At 38.2% G+C, this 19,731-nt stretch overlaps 1 protein-coding gene across 7 annotated transcripts in view; it reads right to left on the bottom strand.

The window, feature by feature from the left end:
* VEPH1 (ventricular zone expressed PH domain containing 1) overlaps positions 1-19,731 on the bottom strand; it is a 211,450-nt gene that overhangs the window by 2,394 nt on the left and 189,325 nt on the right. For all 7 annotated transcript variants that reach the window (XR_004950618.1, XM_036219927.1, XM_036219925.1 and 4 more), the window contains 2 exons: positions 16,994-17,111; positions 1,678-1,814 (listed from right to left, as the gene is read on the bottom strand). Coding sequence is in view for 6 of the 7 variants with exons in the window: in XM_036219927.1 (XP_036075820.1) it covers positions 1,678-1,814; positions 16,994-17,111 (255 nt within the window). In the remaining variant the exon portion in view is untranslated. The remainder of the gene's footprint in view (positions 1-1,677; positions 1,815-16,993; positions 17,112-19,731) is intronic.

Consider the following 19,731-nt stretch of genomic DNA (forward strand, 5'->3'; position numbering starts at 1 on the left):
TGTCAAACTGCTATGATATTTTATCCCATTCACCTTTTTTTACCTATCCCCCAACCTCCTTCTCATCTGACAATTATCAATTGGTTCTCTGTATTTATGAGTTTGTTTCTGTTTTATTTATTTTGGTTTTTTAGATTCCACATATAAGTGAAATAATATAGCATTTATCTTTCTCTGTCTGACTTATTTCACTTAGCATAATACCCTCTGGGTCTCGAATGGTTACATTTAAAGGAGAAGTTTGATATTTTTATTTTAAAATGACAACATTAAAGTTCAACAGAAATTACAGTTTGTGCAACTGTGAAAACATCATAAAAGTGTCGATGTAACTTAAAATGCTACAAGGTAGTATGTAGATTTTCTAAAATTCTCTTAGGGGATATGCAGGGTAAAGTTTGAAGATGTCTGTACTAGATAATATTTTGTTAGCTTAATTTGGTTTGTAGTAAGTATCTGAAAGTAATAAATTGTATTTCTTTGAAATAGTCTATAGTACAGAAATTGACATATGGAGAAACTGATGAAGAAAGAAATGTTGCCATAGTTACCTAATGAAGGGCAGTGAATTAACCAAGACAGGAAGTCAAAGAACACTATTGACTAACTGGTTGGCTGAGATCAAGACCTTAACAATGCAAAAGTAGAAAGTTACATTACAGACTTTCATTTGTTATTTTAAAATGTACATTTTCTTCATTTATAAGAAAGGCCTTTTATAATGTGACTGAAGTTTCAACCGGACTGCTGACCACTGCTAACTGACTATGCCCCTGGGGGTGAGAGAGGCATTGTTTTGATCTTCATACAATCCCATATTATTTCTCAATATTTGAGCCACATGTTCTGGAATATCGAACCATTATTCCTGATAAAGATGTCAAACAAGTTAGCCAATTATAAAATAGTTTATAATCTAGTATGGCATATAAGCACTGATAAGCTATTATTATTATATTTCAAAATAGCCAAGTAGGTCAAGATTTCATTCCCTTGATCCTGAATCAGTAGAGTTTAATGATATATAAAACCAATTTGAAAAGAAGGGGATAATTTTGCACTGTTGATGAGAAATAGAATGCTATTTCAGAGTTTTCTCACTGAAAATTCAGAATACAGATATTTACTGAGCATCCTAGTTCAGATCGAAAATTATATTAAATGAATATATATTAATTCTTTTAGAATCCTATTTTATTCATTAAGTGAATATTAAATGAATGAAAGCTTAGTAATGTTTTTTTTGCTAATCAGAATTGAACTTCGTTGACTACAAATTTACTTAAAATAAACTGGCCTTTATTTCTTCCTCAGGTTCCCACCTATAAATATAGCCTATAATTATGAAAGAAATCAGAATCAATATAATAAGCCATAAATTTAGGTAGGTGATCCATAAGGAACAAAAAGTAGTGTTCCAGTCAAGAGCACGGAGCAGTCCTTTTGTAGTTCAACAACAACCAAAAAGTTCCCGTAATAAACTGAAGAGGGATTAGTGAAGCAACTAACAAAGAACTGAACAGAACAGACAAGTGAAGGGAACATATGTAAAATGACATTGTAAAATGGAGAAGAAGAAAAAACATTGGCATTTTAACTCACAACAAAATGCCTAGCTGTTTGCCACTGGCTTAAGATCTTAAAAATGCAAGCGTAAAAGATGACAGAAAAACTTACAGACTTTCCTTTTTGAAACAGAAGTTGATTTCCAGCCAGCGTGAAATAACGGGTTTTCCACCGTTTGATGAACTTCCATCTGACCTGCTTCTCTTTAAGTTTTCCTTCCATGAGAGGCTGGCCGTCTTGATTTACAACTGTTGAAGGTACCAGAATGGTCAAGCATTTATTTTCCATTTTTTATTTGGCAAGTGATCAAAAATCAGAATTGTCCAATGAACCAGAACCCAGTAAGCATATTTGGAAAGTGGGCTAATAAATTATGAATTTGGTTAACTTTTCCCCCTTCGTTTCTAAAAGAATGTGCAATTTAGACAGGATGATGGGAAAGTGTTGAAAGCCCTTATCAATATTTTCAAAAGGAAATAATCCGCAAAAAGAGCATCTGGTTAGCAGTTTCTAAGGTTCATCCAGATAGCCAGCTTTCTCTGTTTCTTAACTCTTTTGTTTCATGATATTCTGTTCATATAAACTGCTTAGAAATATAGCTTCATAAATAATCACAATCCACGTATATTGAGCTATTTGGCAGTAAAAGTCAATGCAGTGCTCCAAAAGACATGCTGTCCTAAAGCCATAAGAGCTGCAAAGGCAAATTTTCCCAGCTCTTTTGAACATGTTATTTCCACGCTCTGGAACACACATACTCTCTCTTCGCTCTCCACATTCCCATCTTCGCCTAGTCAACAACTAATCATTTCATGTTTCAATTCAAATGTTGCTTCCTTTGAGAGGCCTTCCACAAACCCAGACCAGACTGGCTTCACCTGTTATGTATTCTCATAGCATCTGGTATGTTTCTTTTATATCAGGCATCATCATTTGTAGATTGTTGTGGGTGTTTATTTTATTAATATCTTTCTTTCCTGTTCAGCTGAGCTCTGTGAAGGCAGCGTCTTTGCTTTGTTCACTGTTATATCACTGGGCATCTAACATGGTGCCTGGCAAATAGTAGGGAATCTATAAATATTTATTGAATGAATGGATTAATTTGACATCAAAGCAGACTGTTTATGATTACATGTAATCATAGAATTAGAAGATGTTACCGTATCAGAAGTTTAGGTGTCAAACTGAAGAATTTCATTTCTTTTGCCAATTATACAAAATTCACTCTTCAAATTCATATGAATTTCTGGGGAGTATGACAATATTTACTTATGTACATTTATGTTCAATTTGCACAGAATGTTGAAAGAAATGAGATTTGCTCTACCGGTTGGAAATTTGAACAGTGCCGTTCGATCATATGAACAGAGCCTATCCCTCCCACCCACCCTACCACTATTTTTTTCTAACGTAGGTCGAATAACTACCTCAGGGGGATTTGTCCACTTTGCCGGCATTTTCAGAGTAACAATAATGGAATGTATGAAATGTATAGTTTTTATAAACCAAAGTTAACTGAGGCTAGCAGGACCAGCTCACACAGTGTCCGCCTGGGCTAGCAGTTTAGCAAGTGTTTACTAAGTGTGCTGTTGAGTCATAAAGGGTACTACAGCTCATCTGAGAGGAGGAAGGAAAGGTCCAAGAGGAGAGTCAAGAGGATGAAGATGGATACAAAACAAACAAACAAACAAACTACAACAACAAAAACGAAGCCAAAATTATGTTAAAAATTTTTTTAAAACACAACCATTTCACATGCTTTCAAATTAGAAAAAAAATAGTAATCAAATTGTAATATTCCAAGATTTTGAATAAAAATTCAGAAGAGTTTAGATCTGAGTTCTCGCAACTATAGTTTTCTGATCAGCAATGAGGACATAATAGTAGCTCTCTCCTGCTTAACAAGGATGTTGAGAGATCAAAAACCAAAATAAAGAAATTTACGTGAGGACACTAGGTAAGTGGCAAGGCACTACTCCCTCCCTGCACTACTGTTATTAAAGACTTTACAGTTTCTATAATCACATTGCCTTCTTGCCATGGTTTTAATGGAAAGATGATTTAATGCGATGTCATTTATTAACAGCATACTTTTCTAGTCTTCATCTTTTCTATTTTTTCAAAGAAACATTTGAAGTAACCATGATATCTCAGCTAACTATGATAACCATGATTTGAAGTCATAATTGATTTAGATAATATTTAAGTACATGGATCCTTCTAGATATGAGATAAGGAATTAGCTATAAGTATTTCTCCTCAATGCAGGCCCAAATGTTTCACTTGAAGAGTATGTGACAAAAATTTCCATGGAGCACTTGGCAAAGTAGTTGAAGGAATTGTTCGAGACAAAGAATGGATGGATCATCATCCCCACATACCAGCATTCCCATAATGACAGTTGGGACTCAAAACAAAGTGATAGGCTTATTTGAGAGCAAAAGGATGAAGGACTGTAGAGATATGCTGGTAAGCAAAAAACTTTTCATCGTAGCCCAGTAAAAATTAACCCTGGAGAGAGGGTTTTAGGGAGAAAACATTGGCAGAACTTTAATGTAGCTGCGCGTTAGGGCCCTAATTTAGTCATTAGAGTTAGCTTTAGATAATTCTGTAAAATCCAGGTTACTTGTAGCTGTAGAATTAATTTAAAAATAGTATCAAAAGTGAAAGGAGAAGACTTAAAATTTTTTCCAGCTGCTATCCCGTATCTTAAATTGTTTTTGCAATTATGTCTAGCATATGCATAACTAACTGTGTGTCATTTTAATAGTTCTGCTGTCCATAGCACGTCCTTGTAAGCAATAGTTCTCATATGATATCACAGTCTCTTTATAGTTAAAACAGAGAGCTAATTCTTTCTAAGGATGATCACATTTCATTTGAAAAATAACATGTGAAATGAAGCTATGATCATGTGCCTAAACTACCTTGTTTGCACGTAATGCATACAGCATATTTAAATATTTTCTCACTTGCCAATTAGCACATTATTTCATTCAAAGCACCACAGTTTGGCTAAGACAATCTCTACCAAGCTGGATCTGTTCCTTTCTTTAGTTATCAGTTGGCTGAAAAAATTATGGAATATTAAACTGAATTCTGTAGTGCAACTGGAACTCAAACTGTTCCTGTTTATCAACTTAAAAAAGTCAGAATGCTAATTCAAATGTTTATATAGTAGTTGTATTTCTTTTGTGCACCTACCATTGAAAATACTTACATTGATAAAAAATGAATTTTGAAGTTGTTACTCTTACTCAGCATAAAGTTGGCGAATAAGAATGAATTACCAGATAGACACCTTAAAGCTGAGAAGCCCCACAGCAGGAAGAGTAAAGCAGTAAAGAATATTCCTCAGTTCATCTATTGACCATTCAGCCATCCCACACAGACTTTTGAGCATAGATAAGCTGTAAAGCACTGTATTTGGATTTGAGGAAGTTACAAAGCCCAGCTCAGGAAGAGCTTGAATTTATCATCTTTTTTTTGGGGGGGGGGGTGCAGCGGGGAAAAGCACTTTACAAATTCTACAGCTCGATGTTTGGAGAGTACCACTGGAGAAGTAACTACAGCACTACAGCACTCAGAGGATATTCTACTTCTAGCTGGGAGGAGGTGACATGTGAGCTGGGTGAAGAAGGGAGAAAGGATATTCTAGGAAGAGTGCAGCAAAGGACCGAAGTAACAGGAGGGATGTGTGAGGGAAAATACACGGAGAGAAAAAAATCCTAAAAATGCCGGAAGAATTAATGAACTCAGAAGCAAGTTTGTAAAGCAGTTGCTTTAGGGTACAGTTATGGGCTGAAGGCTGAGAGTATGAAGACGATTCAAGATTTCTTAGGTGTAAGATCCAGGAAAGAGGCTGGGTGTCAAATGGTCATGGAGAGGTCATATGGGACTTTATTTGAAAGTTCTTCTGAAACCCCATTTTGGAAGACTTTGCTTTCCTTAAGGACTAAGGAGAGGCCTCGGGCCTGTGAAGGTCCTCCAGTCAGCATGAATGTGAAGCCTCATGGATCCCAGATGGGATCGGCTATGTGTCACGCAGTGTCCTGGCAGAAACAGATGGCACTTCAAGCTGGGTAATTGAGGTGAGTTAATAAAGGGACTATTTATACAGATGTGGACAAGGTGTAGGAAAAACACCATAGTTCTCTGGGGCCAGAAACCCTGGAAGGCCTAACAAACAGTCCTCTGCCTGAAGAGCAAAGGGGAGAGGATGCTTGGCCGCACAACGAGAGCACTGCCTAGCAGGAGCTGTGACCATGGGTAGAGGAGACAGTCAACCTGCAGTGACAAAGCAGAGAGCGAGCAAGGAATACATAACCCAGCTTCACTGTTCTCCCTCCCTCTCAGCTCTTGCTGTTGTCCCCAGTGGTCACATGTAACTGAACACCAGAGCTAAGGGAGACTGGAACACACGGGAGAGGCACCTGTCTTAAACTGGGGCGTGGGAAGCGGGAAAGCCTCCTGGAGTGGATGTTGTCTGAGCTGAATTCTGAGGGACAAGTAGAAGTTTTGAGGGTGAAGTGAGGAAGGGTATTCTGGGGGAAAAAAAAGTCATATGCAAAGTGCCAAGGCTTAAAGAGGGGGCATGAAATGCGTTCTGGGAAATGTAACTCATTCTATGTGATGGAAACCTGGTGGGACTTGAAGAGCAAGAGATGAGTTATGAGATTCAAGGAGAGACTAATTCTAAAGGTGCTTAGACATCATGCAGAGTGGACTCTAATACTTTGTAATGTAACATAATGAAAAATAATTTCTGTAGTCATACAACCCCTTTTATTACAGGGGCTCAAGAATTCAACAATTCAAGGTCTCCACCTTGTTCTAAGATTTATTACAATTCTGTAACAGCCAATTACAATTTATTTAAACATGGTGTGTCGAAATCCATATTTACTCCTGATTATAATAGATTATACAGGGCTGAAACTTTCTCTGTTATATGCTTAGAGTTTATGGGGTAAGGGCAGTGGCTTCAGAGCCGGACCTTAGTTGAAGTCTAAAGTCTGCTACTTAACAGCTGGCTGGTTTTGCGTGTTATTTAACTTCACCGAGCTTCAGTTTTCTCCTCTCTAGAGATGTCATTTAACAACAGGGCCACCATGAATGGCTATGCAGGTTGTTCACTGCACAAGAGCACTCAGCTACAGTGGTGAGCAGGGCCTGAAATTCAGCCTGAATTTTGCTGTTCAAACCATGCACTCCAGGTGGACTTCACTCACCATAAATAAAGCCACATAAAAGTGCCACAAAGGTTAACATGGCCTTGCTTAACCAAGTGCCTGGTATGTAGTAAGGAATCAATAAATAATAGCTGCTATCATCATGATAATTAGCATTGTCATCATCGTTAACATATAATGATCATCCTCATCCTTTTATTGTGAGAACTAGCTGGTAGATTTATAAATACCATATGCTAATGGCTTTACAATAAAACCCACCTCTCTCCCTCCAATCAAAAATGTAGTGAAACATACAGTTAGGAACAGTGTGAGAATTCAGAGTGAGACAGGAACCCTTTTGAGGTTCAAGGACTGCAGGCTTTGAACTTCAGGTATGAGGGGCAATTCAGAGTCCCAAAAAGGAGTTTTTGAGTAACTGATTCGTTTATTCATCAATACTGCCATTTTCAAGCCCAGCCAATAATTGATTGAGCTTCGTTGGGAGTGTTTGCCACACTATTGGTGTTGGCTCCCTTTTCCTCCAGACTTTCTGCTTGTTTTTATGACAGTAGATGGTGACCCTCACATAACCACTATTCCCATTGCACCTCGACTTCCATCCAGACTCAGAAATTACTTACAGCATGTGCTTTCTGGCTTCTGCAACTATTGTTTTGAAAGTATTGTGCTGTGCGTGAATACTCCATAATTGACACTGTCATGAACTTAATTTGTGTTATTTGAATCCTTAGATGTTCTTTCCTGATTGTAAAGATAAATACCTTTTAAAAAAAGGCATATGAAAAATTACAAATCTCAAATACTTAGTTTTAAAATAGGAACTGAATTTTGAGATTTTTCCTGGAAATCACTGCTTCTGGGAAGCAGTCTGTGGAGAATTTCTTTGTATGTATTGAGAGTCTCAAATTTACTTGAATTTCCTTCCATGGTTTTACCGATTTGTGTGTGAATGTGCCAGCTGTCAGAAAGCCAACTGTGATTACAGGAGACATGCTTAACGAGGGATAGAAGCACTAAATGAGGAGGTCATAGGAGCCACATTTAGTAGACAGAGTGTCTGTGGTTTTTGGAATCACTAAGGATCATAATGAGTGGCATGTTTCTTATGAATATCCAGGCAGTGTTTTAGGGTGCTATATTTTCTTATTAGTAGTGAATAAATGAGGAGGCATAATCCCACATCGATTTTGTAGCATCCTACAAGATGCCACAGGTCCCAAATGGGCCAGACAGACTCAATCTGACAGCAGCCCTTTGAGGGCACTTTCACTTGTGACCGAATGGCTTTCTTTCTCAGTAATTCCATACCCATAAAAATGTAGTGTGCTTTCTATGCTTCTCTAGCAATTGCTGAAATAATCATCTAACAAAGCCTCAGAACTACTATTTTATAAGCCTGTTAAGCAATGTTTCCCAAACTGTGTTCTGAGGGCCACCCATATTGAAATTACTAAAATGCACATTCCAAAGCACTACTCCAAACCTATCAAATCACAATTTTGGGGTGGGTTTAGAGACCCTGCATTTTTAACAAGATCTCTAGGTGATTCTAATGTAGCTCAGGAATGTCTAGGAAATGATGGTAGCCTTGCAGTAGATCACAGTAATAGATGATATAACACACAAAATAATAAAACTACAAAACCAATAGTGGGAAGAAAATTGTTATAACCTTTGCATAAAATTAAAGAATAAAATAGCAGTGTAAAATCACATGCATGTCCTTGGCTTAAGTCAAGAGAATTACAGAAAAAAATGCTCAGAATCAACATTTGTAGAATTTGGCTTATTTATTATGTCAGCAGTTAAACAAAAATTCTAAAACCGCTTGCCAAGAAGGCAACCTGTTCAGTAGTTTTGAACAATAAGTATGATCTCCTTTGTGCCTTCATGGGAAGCTATCAAGAAAGATTGGCCCAGACTTGCCTGTAATGACTAGTAGGGACCAATGGCAAAAGATCAGGGATGGTGGAAGTGAATTGAAATAATGGCTCAATCTTAGAATTGAACTTTCAACAAGAAAGGGTTCCACACACACTTCTCATGTTGGTCCCACATTGTTCTCCCAATAATATGATCTCACGGATAGATATTACTGGCAATAGCTGGCTCCAGAGTTTTAGACAGTTTTAAATGTTGAATGCTTTCCAACACTGCTTATGCATTGTAGAGATCTCCTTGCATGGGGAAAAATAGATCAGACACATTTGTACCAGGTCTGTGACAAGGAGGGTCACCTTGTTTTGTTGTACAAATTGAGCACATCCTATTCATCGCCCTACCTGCCTGTACATCCTTGGTGTTTTAGAACATTCTAAGTGTTGTCTACAATGCTTTTGTGAAATTATTTGACACAAGTTCCATCTGTTGTAGTGCAACACTTGACCTCAGACCTTTTGGCAATAAATAGAAGTCTTCCAGTGTCTGCATTGGAAGCTTTACCATCACACTCTGTGTATTTGATATATAAGTATATTTGCTACATATATGTATACATGACACCTAGTCTCTGTTAAATAAAATGATCTCTCACAGTACTTTTGAAAACAACTTGTTTGAAAAGTTACTGTTTATACAAATAATATATTTAGCACAAAATGTATACTGCATATGTCATTATATGAATACGACTTTTTATCTCAAAATGTATCACTGTGAACTTATTAGTTTTTTGTCATAACCTGAGAAAAACTTTACTAAAAATTTTCAGAGAAGATACAAACTTTAGTTGCTCACTTATTTGGTAAGTATTTATTGAGCTTCTGACATGTGCCAGGGGGTGAGGATGGATGGAGGAGGGGAGTTCCTTTCGCAGAACTTATTATTTGTTGGAGGAATAGATGTTCATCGGATAATCACATGGAGAAAAACAAGATGGCAGCTGTAACGGTGTTTGTCATGAGGGGAGGTCGGAGGCACTTAGAGGATGTTAGTATTAATCAGGAAGGTGGCAGAAGGCTTTTCTGAGGCAGTGAGTTTGAGTTGTAATGAGAAGGCTGAAATCTACATTAACTAGGTAAAGAGGAGAGAAAGGGCACTTTGGGAAGAAAGGCAGCACAGGAAGAAGTGTGGTGCATAGTGGAAACTGAATGAAGGCCCTTCTGGCTAGAACAGAGAGGAGCAGATGGCATATGGGACAAGATGAGGCTGCAGAGGGTGGGGGAGACCGTGGCATGTGAGGCTGTGAGGGGCATGCTATGGAGTTTGGTCTTTAAGCTAAAAGCCATGGGAAGATACTGTAAGGTTTTATGCAGGCTGTGGTACCATCAAATTTGTGCTTTGAAGAGATCATTTTGCCTGAGTGGGAGAAAGATCTTCAGTAGAGTCTGGAGTAGCTCAATTATTGACATCATTTCAGACAATAGGTGATTGTATCTTGCTCTAGGGCAATGGAGAGAGACAGAGTTGAGAGCAATTGAAAAGCTAAAATCCACAGTATTGAGTGATGGATTGATTAGATGAGGGTGAGGGAGAGAACAGTGGGTCTCTGGCTGGTCCAATAGAATGGGTGATGTCATGTTTACTGAGATAGAGAATACTGGAAGAGGACCAAGTGGTCTTTAGGGGCAAGGGAGAGACAATCATGAGTTTTAATTTAAATGAATAGAGTTTGAGGTGCTTTTGAAGCACCAGCTAGGCAGTAGGAAAGTAAATCTAGAGTTCAGAGGAGACGCCTGGACTGCAGATAGGCATTTGGTAATTGTCTCATTGAAGTGGTTACCGGAGATGCAGAACCAGCAAAGACTGACTGGGGAGGGAGTGTACAGTGAGGAGAAGAGAGTTGCGCCAACAATGAATAGCTGGATGGAGGACGGTGGGCCTGGAAAGGAGGCCAGGGACTGTTTAGAGAGTCAGAGAGAGATCAGAAGTTAAAGAAAGAGAATATTTGAAGGAGCAGATACTGGTCAACAGAATTGAATGCCACCAAACAGCAAGTTAACACAAGGACTGAAACATATCCAGTGCATGGGTAACTCACATGACTTTAATGGCTATAGAGATAATGGGCTCAGAAGGCAGATCAGAGAGGGTTAAGTCAGGAGGAAAAGGAGACAAGGAAATGCAGAGGCTGAGCACTGACAACTCTTTTGGCTTTAAAGAGGAGGTGAGAGAAAGGCAGTAGGTGAAGGGAAAGGAGAGGGTAAGCCAGTTGAATGTATTTAAAAGCCAATAGAAGGGATGGAGAAATTGAATAGGGAAGACAGAAAGGGTAATCTATACTACAGAGTTTCTGAGAAGGTGAGGTCAAAATATGGCCACCCTCTTGAGATAGTGGATGACTTCATTCTCAGTGGGTTCTAAAAGCACCTGTATGTCTTTTACATAGGTGAATTTGTGGTTGAAAAACAAATTTCATTATCAAAGTATTCATATAGGTAAATAAAAAATTAAGATTACTCTGAAAGGTGATAGCTAGAGCACTTTTTTTCTTTTTCTTTTTTTCTTTTTTTTTTTTTGAGCACTTTTAACATATATGAAGTTCTTTATTTTAAAAGCTACATAAAATTGTTTAAATCAGTGTCATTCTGAGCCAGACCTTACTCAGTCTAGTCTGCCTTTGTAAAGCATGCTTCTCCTCCTTCGGATATTGGCTTGACTCAGCTTATTCTCCAAGTGAAAAAGAACATTTTTGCAAGCATGATGATTGGTTTATGGATAACCACAGAGTGACTAATGCTTTGCTGCAAGTATAAGGCCTTTCAGACACTTTTATCTATATCAAGACGATTGCTGACCCATTATGGAAAGGCAGAGAATTAGGAAAGTGATGCTGGATGAACAATAAATGTTAACCCCTGAAGGGTGCTAGGTTACTGATCTTAGCATATTTCTCACTGAGGCTCAAAAGTTATTAGCAAGTTTACTAGGGGCTCTGTGTGTTTATGTAAATTGAAACCTTTCAATACAATATAAAAATTGAGTATCCATAAGGTGTACACAGAAATATTTTCTTATAAAAGTTTATTTTGCAAAAGATGCTATTTCAAGGTTTTTATTCAATAAGATTTTTTTTTAATTTTGAGAAAATATCAGATTTTTTAAAGTTAGACTTAAATGTCACATTTCAAAATAAATCCTATTTTTTCCGTAGTCATCCTATTACTTAAATGATCCATGAATTACTCAATCATCTATCTATTTGCCAAATACTTATTAAACACTGCTATGTGCCAGGCTCCAGTCAGGGCACACAAAGGTAAATAATCCATGATCCTTCCTCCTCTAGTTTTCTGTCTAGTGGGGGAGATCGATGGCAACATGCTGTGTACACTGCATGGACAGAGAGCAGAAAGTACAGAGAGGAGAGAATTTATTCTGTCTAGGGGTGGTGTGTCCATGTGTGCCACTGTGAGTACACGTGTGCGTGCGTGTGTGTGTGTGTGTGTGTGGTTGAAAGAGAAGAAGAAGGAGAGAGGGAGAAAGGGGGGAGGGTGTTTTCTGCCAGAAAGGCAGAATACATGAAGATAGGAAGAGGCGGAAAAAGGAAAAGATTCCAGGATAACGTTATCTGAGTAAATAAGTGTGTATTTGTTTTGTCATAAAGTAATTCAAAGTATTTTTGAAAAACAAACTAGGTTTTATGTAATTAATCGATATTTAGTAGTCACTAACAGTATATAAACATGAAAATGTGAAATTGTCCTACAAAGCAGTGTATTGTTTTTGAACTCCACCAACATTTAGCATATGTGACAATATTCTAACATATGACAAGAGGGAAGGCTTCATGAGACAAACCCAGCCATTGTGTAAGTCCAAAATGGGTTTTTTTTACCTTTAAAGTTCTGTGAATGTTGATGCTGTAATTAAATTGAAAAGTTTTATATGAATGGACTCATAAGGCTATTCGTGTCTTACAGTCAGGTTCTCAGAGGTCATTTAGCACATTTTCACACTGGCACCTGGAATGGAAGGTCGCCCAGCCTACACTGAAGGTGTCCAGTAAAGGAGGGCCACCACATATTACTGGTTTGTAGTGTTTGAATAAAACCTCTTCACAGAGGCCTTTCTTTTCTTGATATCATCTTGAAACCATCTCTATTTTCCATGTGATATAATGCACAACATGTTCTTACAGCACAAATATTTGAAATCAAGTTCTAAATAGGAATCATGATAGCAGGTTGTCTGAAAAAATTTTCATTCTTTTGTAACTTAAGGAGACCTCACATTCAATACCTAAATTGTCTAATGACTAAGAGAGCACTCACACTGTGGAATGCTCAGTTTTGTAAAGGAGGACACAAGCGCCAAAACTGAGCCATCTCTGGGTTGTTTTCTGTAGAGTGTAAGAACAAAGGCATCTAAAGTGTCTCAAGAAACAAGAGTGAAAGTCATGACCTAGTTCCCTTGTTCTTTAAAAAATGTTACCGAATAGAAAGCCAGATACATTCCAGGAGGGCCCTGCTGACTAACTCTTACTGTTATCATGCACTAGCAATTCCAAGACATGATAAAAGGGATTTGCTCAGTTTTCCAGGAATAAGTCCTGTTCTATTGAATCTACTTGCTCAATATCTGTTCTCTCAATCCTATGGAGTAATGGGATTGGCAATAAACACCACTAGGCAGGTCTCTCAGGATTCTTGAGTTATTTCAGTGATTTTCTAATCTACTCTGTACTTTTATTAAATGATTATCAGAAACTGAATCAGCAATTGGAGGGTCTGGAAATAGCTTCTGCTGTAACCATTTCCCACATGCGATCACTTCCCATATATTCTCATACAAAGTCCCTGCACTTCTTTAAGTAAAATAAGTCATTGATCACTTGGTCTTTCCAATATATTGTAAGAAAGTGGAATAACTGTTGTTGGAATTTCCAATATTCCATGTCCTCAACTTGGATTTGCTCGAGATCAAAGTTTTGGGTTCAGGAATTAACCTGGATTAAAGTCTTAGTTCTACTGCTTAGTAGCTATGTGACCTTCAGACAATTATGAACCTCTCTGTGTTTTAGTTTCCTTATCTGTAAAATGGAGTCAATAATGGTGACTTACTAAGAAAAATGCATGTGAAATTTGGCGCATAGTGAGCATGATAAATGCCAACAATTATAATCATTTCAGGACCTTTATACTATTCTAGCATTCGCTTACCTCTTCGTCTGCACCTAATCGAACTAAAAATAATATTTTATTGAATACCAAATATTAAATTCCTGTGAATTCGGGCATGTTGATGGTGGAGTTGGTGGGAAGATGAGTGGGAGTTGTTGTGACGTGAAGAGGAGAATGTCCTTAAGGTGACCGTATAAACCAGATGGTTTGCTGTCAATTTCTCAAGTAGCATAGTTTATTCTACACACTCTTAAGAAGTATTTGTATTTCAGTATGTATTTCCTGAAGTCTAGTTAAAGTTTTCTAATTACTTCATGTTTCGTTCCTCTTTTATGGAAATACCAGAGAATTTTTTTTAATGCCTGAACAATGAATACTTGACAATAATTACTGTATTATTTGTTAGGACCGTAAAAAACAAAACAAAACAAAACAAAACAAAAAAAAACAAAAACAAAAACCCAAATCCAGTTTCTTCAGCCTTTTGCCCTACACTCCAATCATAACTTCTTTAGACCCTTCCTTCCCGAGGCTGACAGGACATCTGGACCCTGCGGGACACTGATGAAACCCAGAACAGTAACAGGACTTGGGCACAGTGTACCAGGCACTCACACAGGCAGGGGAGTGAACCCTTTGTTTTATATGTGGTGACTTCTCTCAAGGAAAAAACAAGCACCAACATCTATTTACCAGATTCAAAATGCACCAGATATGGAACAATGATGTGTTTGACATGATTAACACATAATCACAATCTTGAAACATCATATTTTAATATTCAAGGCTTTGGTGTTGCCATTTCTAAATATTCTTTCTTTCTGTCTTTCACTCACTCAACAAGTATTTATTGCATGCTAAAAATATACAAGAAAGTATGCTAGATCTTTCCATATATGCCTTCTGGCCTAACAGGATTATGGATTGTTTTAAGGCAGAGATATTGTACCATTTGTTATCCAAGGCTCAGCCTATAGAAGACATTTTGCCCAACTCAACAAATGTGCATTATATAAATGAAAAATGAGATATAAGTATTATGCTAGCTATGTATAATCAAATAACATTTATTTCTATGTCTTGATCATCTATAAACTTATAATTTAAGCAAGATATGAATGCAAGTATCATCTCTGTGAATAATATATATGCCAGTACTATTATATTAGACCTTTTACTTAGAGTAAATATATAATTTATATGCTTATATAAAAATCAGAAGATACAATCAATAACCCACATAAAATTTTTAGGGAGTCAAGAGTTTTTGGTGAAAATACTAGTTTAAAATGAGATTTCAATCAGACTCAAACCCCTTTTCATGTAGTAAAAGGAAGTGAGCAAAGGAATTCAAGCACACTGAAGTTTTTGGGGCCAAACATTTTGATTCAATATGTTCTGCTATAAAATATTTGGCCTTGTTTGAATTTTTATTGCTATATGTTCTCAGTCTATATTTAACTGTGAGAAATAAGGAAGAGTGAATGTGCAAAATGTTCTTTTCAAGTGCATAGCACTGAATTTGAGAAAACATATATTAAAGGAACACTGTGTTTTTAACTTGCAGCCCCTTTCCTGAGGCCTCTCTTGGCTAGATATGTTGAACTGTTTATTGAATTAAGGACTCCACTTACTTGCAATGGAAATTCTGAAGGACCTCTCAGAGCCGCCTAAGATAAGCACCTTACTTCATCATGCTCTCAAAGTTTTTCTTATGTTTCATCTTTTTCATAGGTGAAATTGGAAAGTTTTTTTTAATGGAGACATTCCATTTCGCAATTCCCTATTGCTCAAATTAACTTGTTAAAAATTGGAAATTGGGGTGTTCACTCTGGCGTCAGCTCAACCCTGGCTCTGTAATCAGCCAACAATCTGTGCCTCACAAAAGCTGCATTCTTAACTGCCAGCTTCTTCCATCCATACCTTTTCCATGGGGTAATGCATTTTAATTGGTACATCTCTGCGAGCCCCTCACATCTCCATCTGGCCAAATAAACACAGTTTTTTGTTTTTTGTTTTTTTTCTATTCAGCCTCAACTCCTTGGCAGTTAGCAAAGATAGACTTGCCACAATGGGTAATCTTTAAAATGCACAAAAGTCTAAAATCGAAGGCATGGGTATAGGTGGTATAATCAATGGCTGTCTAGAGGGTGGCTTGTCTACAGAGTGGCTTTGTGCTTGACAGTGTTATAACACAGCTCTTGTGGTTCAAACTGCAGTCCCTGAGCAGTGACAGTGTTGAGAGCTCTGTGTCCTCTCCAAGGGCAAAAGTACTGGTGACATATCCCATGTCCATGGACAACATAAAATTTTGAACATAGGCTTACTACCAACCAATTTCCACTAGTCAGATCGGGGCCCGTACGACCAGGAGGCAGAAGGGTGAAACAGTTAAGAGCGTGGGCTCTGCAGGCAGGTTGCATGCCAATCCTGCCACTGCTAACTTACTACCCGCGTGACTTTGGCAGTTATCAAATTGCTCTGTGCTTCAGTTTGTCCATCAGTAAAATGGAGATAATATTAGAAATAACCTCATAAGGTCATTTTGAAGGTTAGATGAGATATCCGACATGTTTAATACAGAGCTTGGCTCATATTCACTAACAATTAGTCTTTTTAATCAAGGTCAGCAGACTAAATTCCTTGGGCAGCAGAAAGGAAGGGGAAGTATGACTAACTAGTTATGAAGTTATTCTTTGAATAATTCCTTATCCTGTATTTTTGCTTCTTACACGATGTAATCAAAGCAAAGGTGTGAGGGATAAATGACTAGGCGATAACATTAAGTGTGGTCTTATGTCTTTGAGGCTTTGGACACAATGCTTCTTTTTCTCTAACCCTCAGGGTCATTTGGATTGAAATGAAGAATGGTTCCAGGGCCAAATGGCCAGTACTGCTTTCTTGGCAGCCTTCTATAGGTAAGATATTGTTTCTTTTGCTCATTTCCAGTTTACATTTCTCTCCCATTCCACATCATCTCTTTTTCTCACCCTCACTTCGGTGAGATACCTCTCTCAGCACGAAGCAGAGATGATCAGGCACACCTCTGTGCATCATCACGACTGATGATGTTTATGCAAGAAGAAGGCCAACTAGAAGAGCAGGGCTCATAGATCCTTGTTAAGACCAGGGGCACGCATGATGCTTAGCGGCAAGGGGGAGCTCTCTCACCGGTTGCTTTTTCAGGGTTGTTGCACATGAAGCATTGCCACGCTCCTGCTGCTTCACTGAAGCCGAACACATCAAAGAACCTCACTTCTTCCAGATGGAGCTGTACCTGGTCCAGATCCTGTTTCAGGAAAACAAAGCACAAGGAACACAATGATCTGCCTGCTACATAGCGCATTCCGAGACTGGGAAGCGGGTTGTAGAAGCAGGATGGCCAATGCTTAATCTGTGCTATGGATGAGGACAGAGTATTGAGAAGATCTCTCCTGTCTCACCGTGGAAAAGAGCAGCACCTCAAACTCTTCCAAGGGAGTGCTCTTTAATGCAGAGGCAGTGAGCATGGGCTCCAGGGCAGGGCGGAGGCTGAGGAGTCAGAGCCTGAAGTGGCCCAGAATTTTCTTGCATCTAGTGGCAGCTCCAGAATCTCTAAAAAGTAGGGATATCTAAGTGGCAGCATGGTAGAAAGGGATGCCACTGAGGGGTTTGTCATTTGCGTACATGTTACATAACATTGATAATCAATTATCCATAGCAAAAAATTATTGTTATTAGGTTGGTTTTACAGGGGGCTGATGAAAAATATGGGGGAGGGCTTAATCCTTCAGCACTCGGCTCTATCATTGTGTTAGCTGTATGTTTTATCTTAAAAGTGTATGCAAATTTTGCATTCTGTTCCATAATATGGCTGTATTGATTTTAATGGAAAAGAATGTCTTAAATTACTTATCAGTAAATTAATTAACTTTGTCTCCTCCAAATGGTTGAGCAGAATTGACACTCCAAGAAGACTGCCCATGTTTTAAGTGCCCTGCGGCATCTTGCCAATGTGTTCCTATTTAAGAGGCAGAGGAGAGAGGTTTCATTACACTGTAAATGGATGGAAAACTATTAGCTTAACCAAATTAAATAGCTCTACTGTCCTCCTGAGGCTTTCCTATTATGTAAATGACTTGTATCCTCTGCTACAGGGTGGCCAGAACTGCAGTCTTAAAAGGTTGCTTTCCTAAGAGGCATTTAATGCTCTTGCTAGCTTTGCATGTGCCCAGCCGACTTATGTGTTCATCCTCAGTAGCTCTGTGATTTTATTTCCCTTCCTCTGGTCCACAGACTCATTATCTTCTACCCATAGTAATAGCTCCTAGTGTGTCCAAGAGCTGAGCGATGGAGGCGCTATTTGCACTGTTTATGGTGGATCTAAAATAGAGAATGGTCAAGTGGCTACCCATATGCTACCCCAAAGTCCCGGTTTTCTAGGTCTTCATTTTTTGATGGAGGTGAGAAGTATGCTAGATCCTAAGCTCCTTGAGGGCAGAAACATATCTATGTCATTCATAGTTGTATCCTCAGACTCTAGTCCAGCATCAGGAGTGGATTAACACATTGGTTTACAAGCCCAGCACAAAGTTTATTGATGAACTATATGAACATATTATGAGAATTTTAAGGGGATTCTTTTTAGAGAACATTTACACTCACCGGAACATAAATACCATGAGGTCAGGGGTTTTGTCTCTTATATTCTTGTCTGTTGTCACCTCAGCACCTAAAAGTGCTTGTCACATAAGCAAGCATGAAATAAACACATGTGGAATAACGAAAGGCATAAACTGGCACTAGAAAAGCTTTTCTTTCTTTCTTTTTTTTTAGGCGAGGCAACCCTTGGTTGACCTCACAGATTGCAAGGATCTCATCAGTTTACAATCCCATATTTTTTATTTTTCACGCCTACAGCACCTGATCTCACTAGGTAGGTGGTCTCCCATCCAAATACTAACCAGACCAGACCCTACTTAGCTTCCAAGATCAGACAGGTTCGGGCTTGTTCAGGGTGGCATGGCCATAGACTAGAAATACTTGGAAACATTCTTTCTTTAGACTATTTCAGCTCATGTTATCAGAGTGGACATTTTGGAGGCTCCATGAGCTGAATATAGCATTTTGTTGGTAGCATTTAATACCATATTTTAGGCATTCCAATAGACACTGTATATACAGCATGTCGTTTCAACAAAAGTGATTTCTAATATGTTCAGTGTGAAAAAAAAGACTTGAAAATAATTTTTTAAAAACATGTTCCCAAGACAGAGACCAAAGAAGCACCTGGGAGTTCTGTAGGTTTCAAAGGATGAAATCCATATTAAAATTTATGGGAGAAAAGCAGATGTTCATAAATATCAGCTTCAAAACTGCTAAGTCTCTGAAGTCTGCACTTGGCCATTGGCATGCAGATCACTTCCCTATTTCCCACGCAATTAAGGATCAATTTTTCATTCACCACGAGCACTGCCAGCAAACAAAGTACTTAAGATAGTACTTAAGGGTTACTTATTTTTCCTGTTCAGAGACCAGAAATGTCCCAGGTTGTTGCCTATAATCCACATTTGTCTTGGCAAAAAGTTACTTAAAAAGTTTAAGACAGATGGCAAGCTCCATCCCGGTGTTCAGGTTCTGAAGTCAAAAGCAGGCTTCCTTCTTCAGAGGATTTCGGTGTCGTGCAAAGGGAATTGAGTGAAGAAGATGGATGGTAGTTCTATGAACTGTTGAAGTTGGCAGTAACAGCCAACTGTAATAGAGAGACGGATGAAACATGTGGAGTTCCAAATATTGGTGGAAAATCAAAGCAAAATAAACCACAAAACAAGCAAACACAAACCGACAACCAGTGATACCTAAATTTTTGGAATTTTTGACCTCTTAACGTGGTTGAGGTCATTATTTCTCTTGCCCACTGATCTTCTTTA

The sequence above is a fragment of the Rousettus aegyptiacus genome, unplaced genomic scaffold (assembly GCF_014176215.1).
Source record: "Rousettus aegyptiacus isolate mRouAeg1 unplaced genomic scaffold, mRouAeg1.p scaffold_m13_p_4, whole genome shotgun sequence".
Classification (NCBI taxonomy): Eukaryota; Metazoa; Chordata; class Mammalia; order Chiroptera; family Pteropodidae; genus Rousettus; species Rousettus aegyptiacus.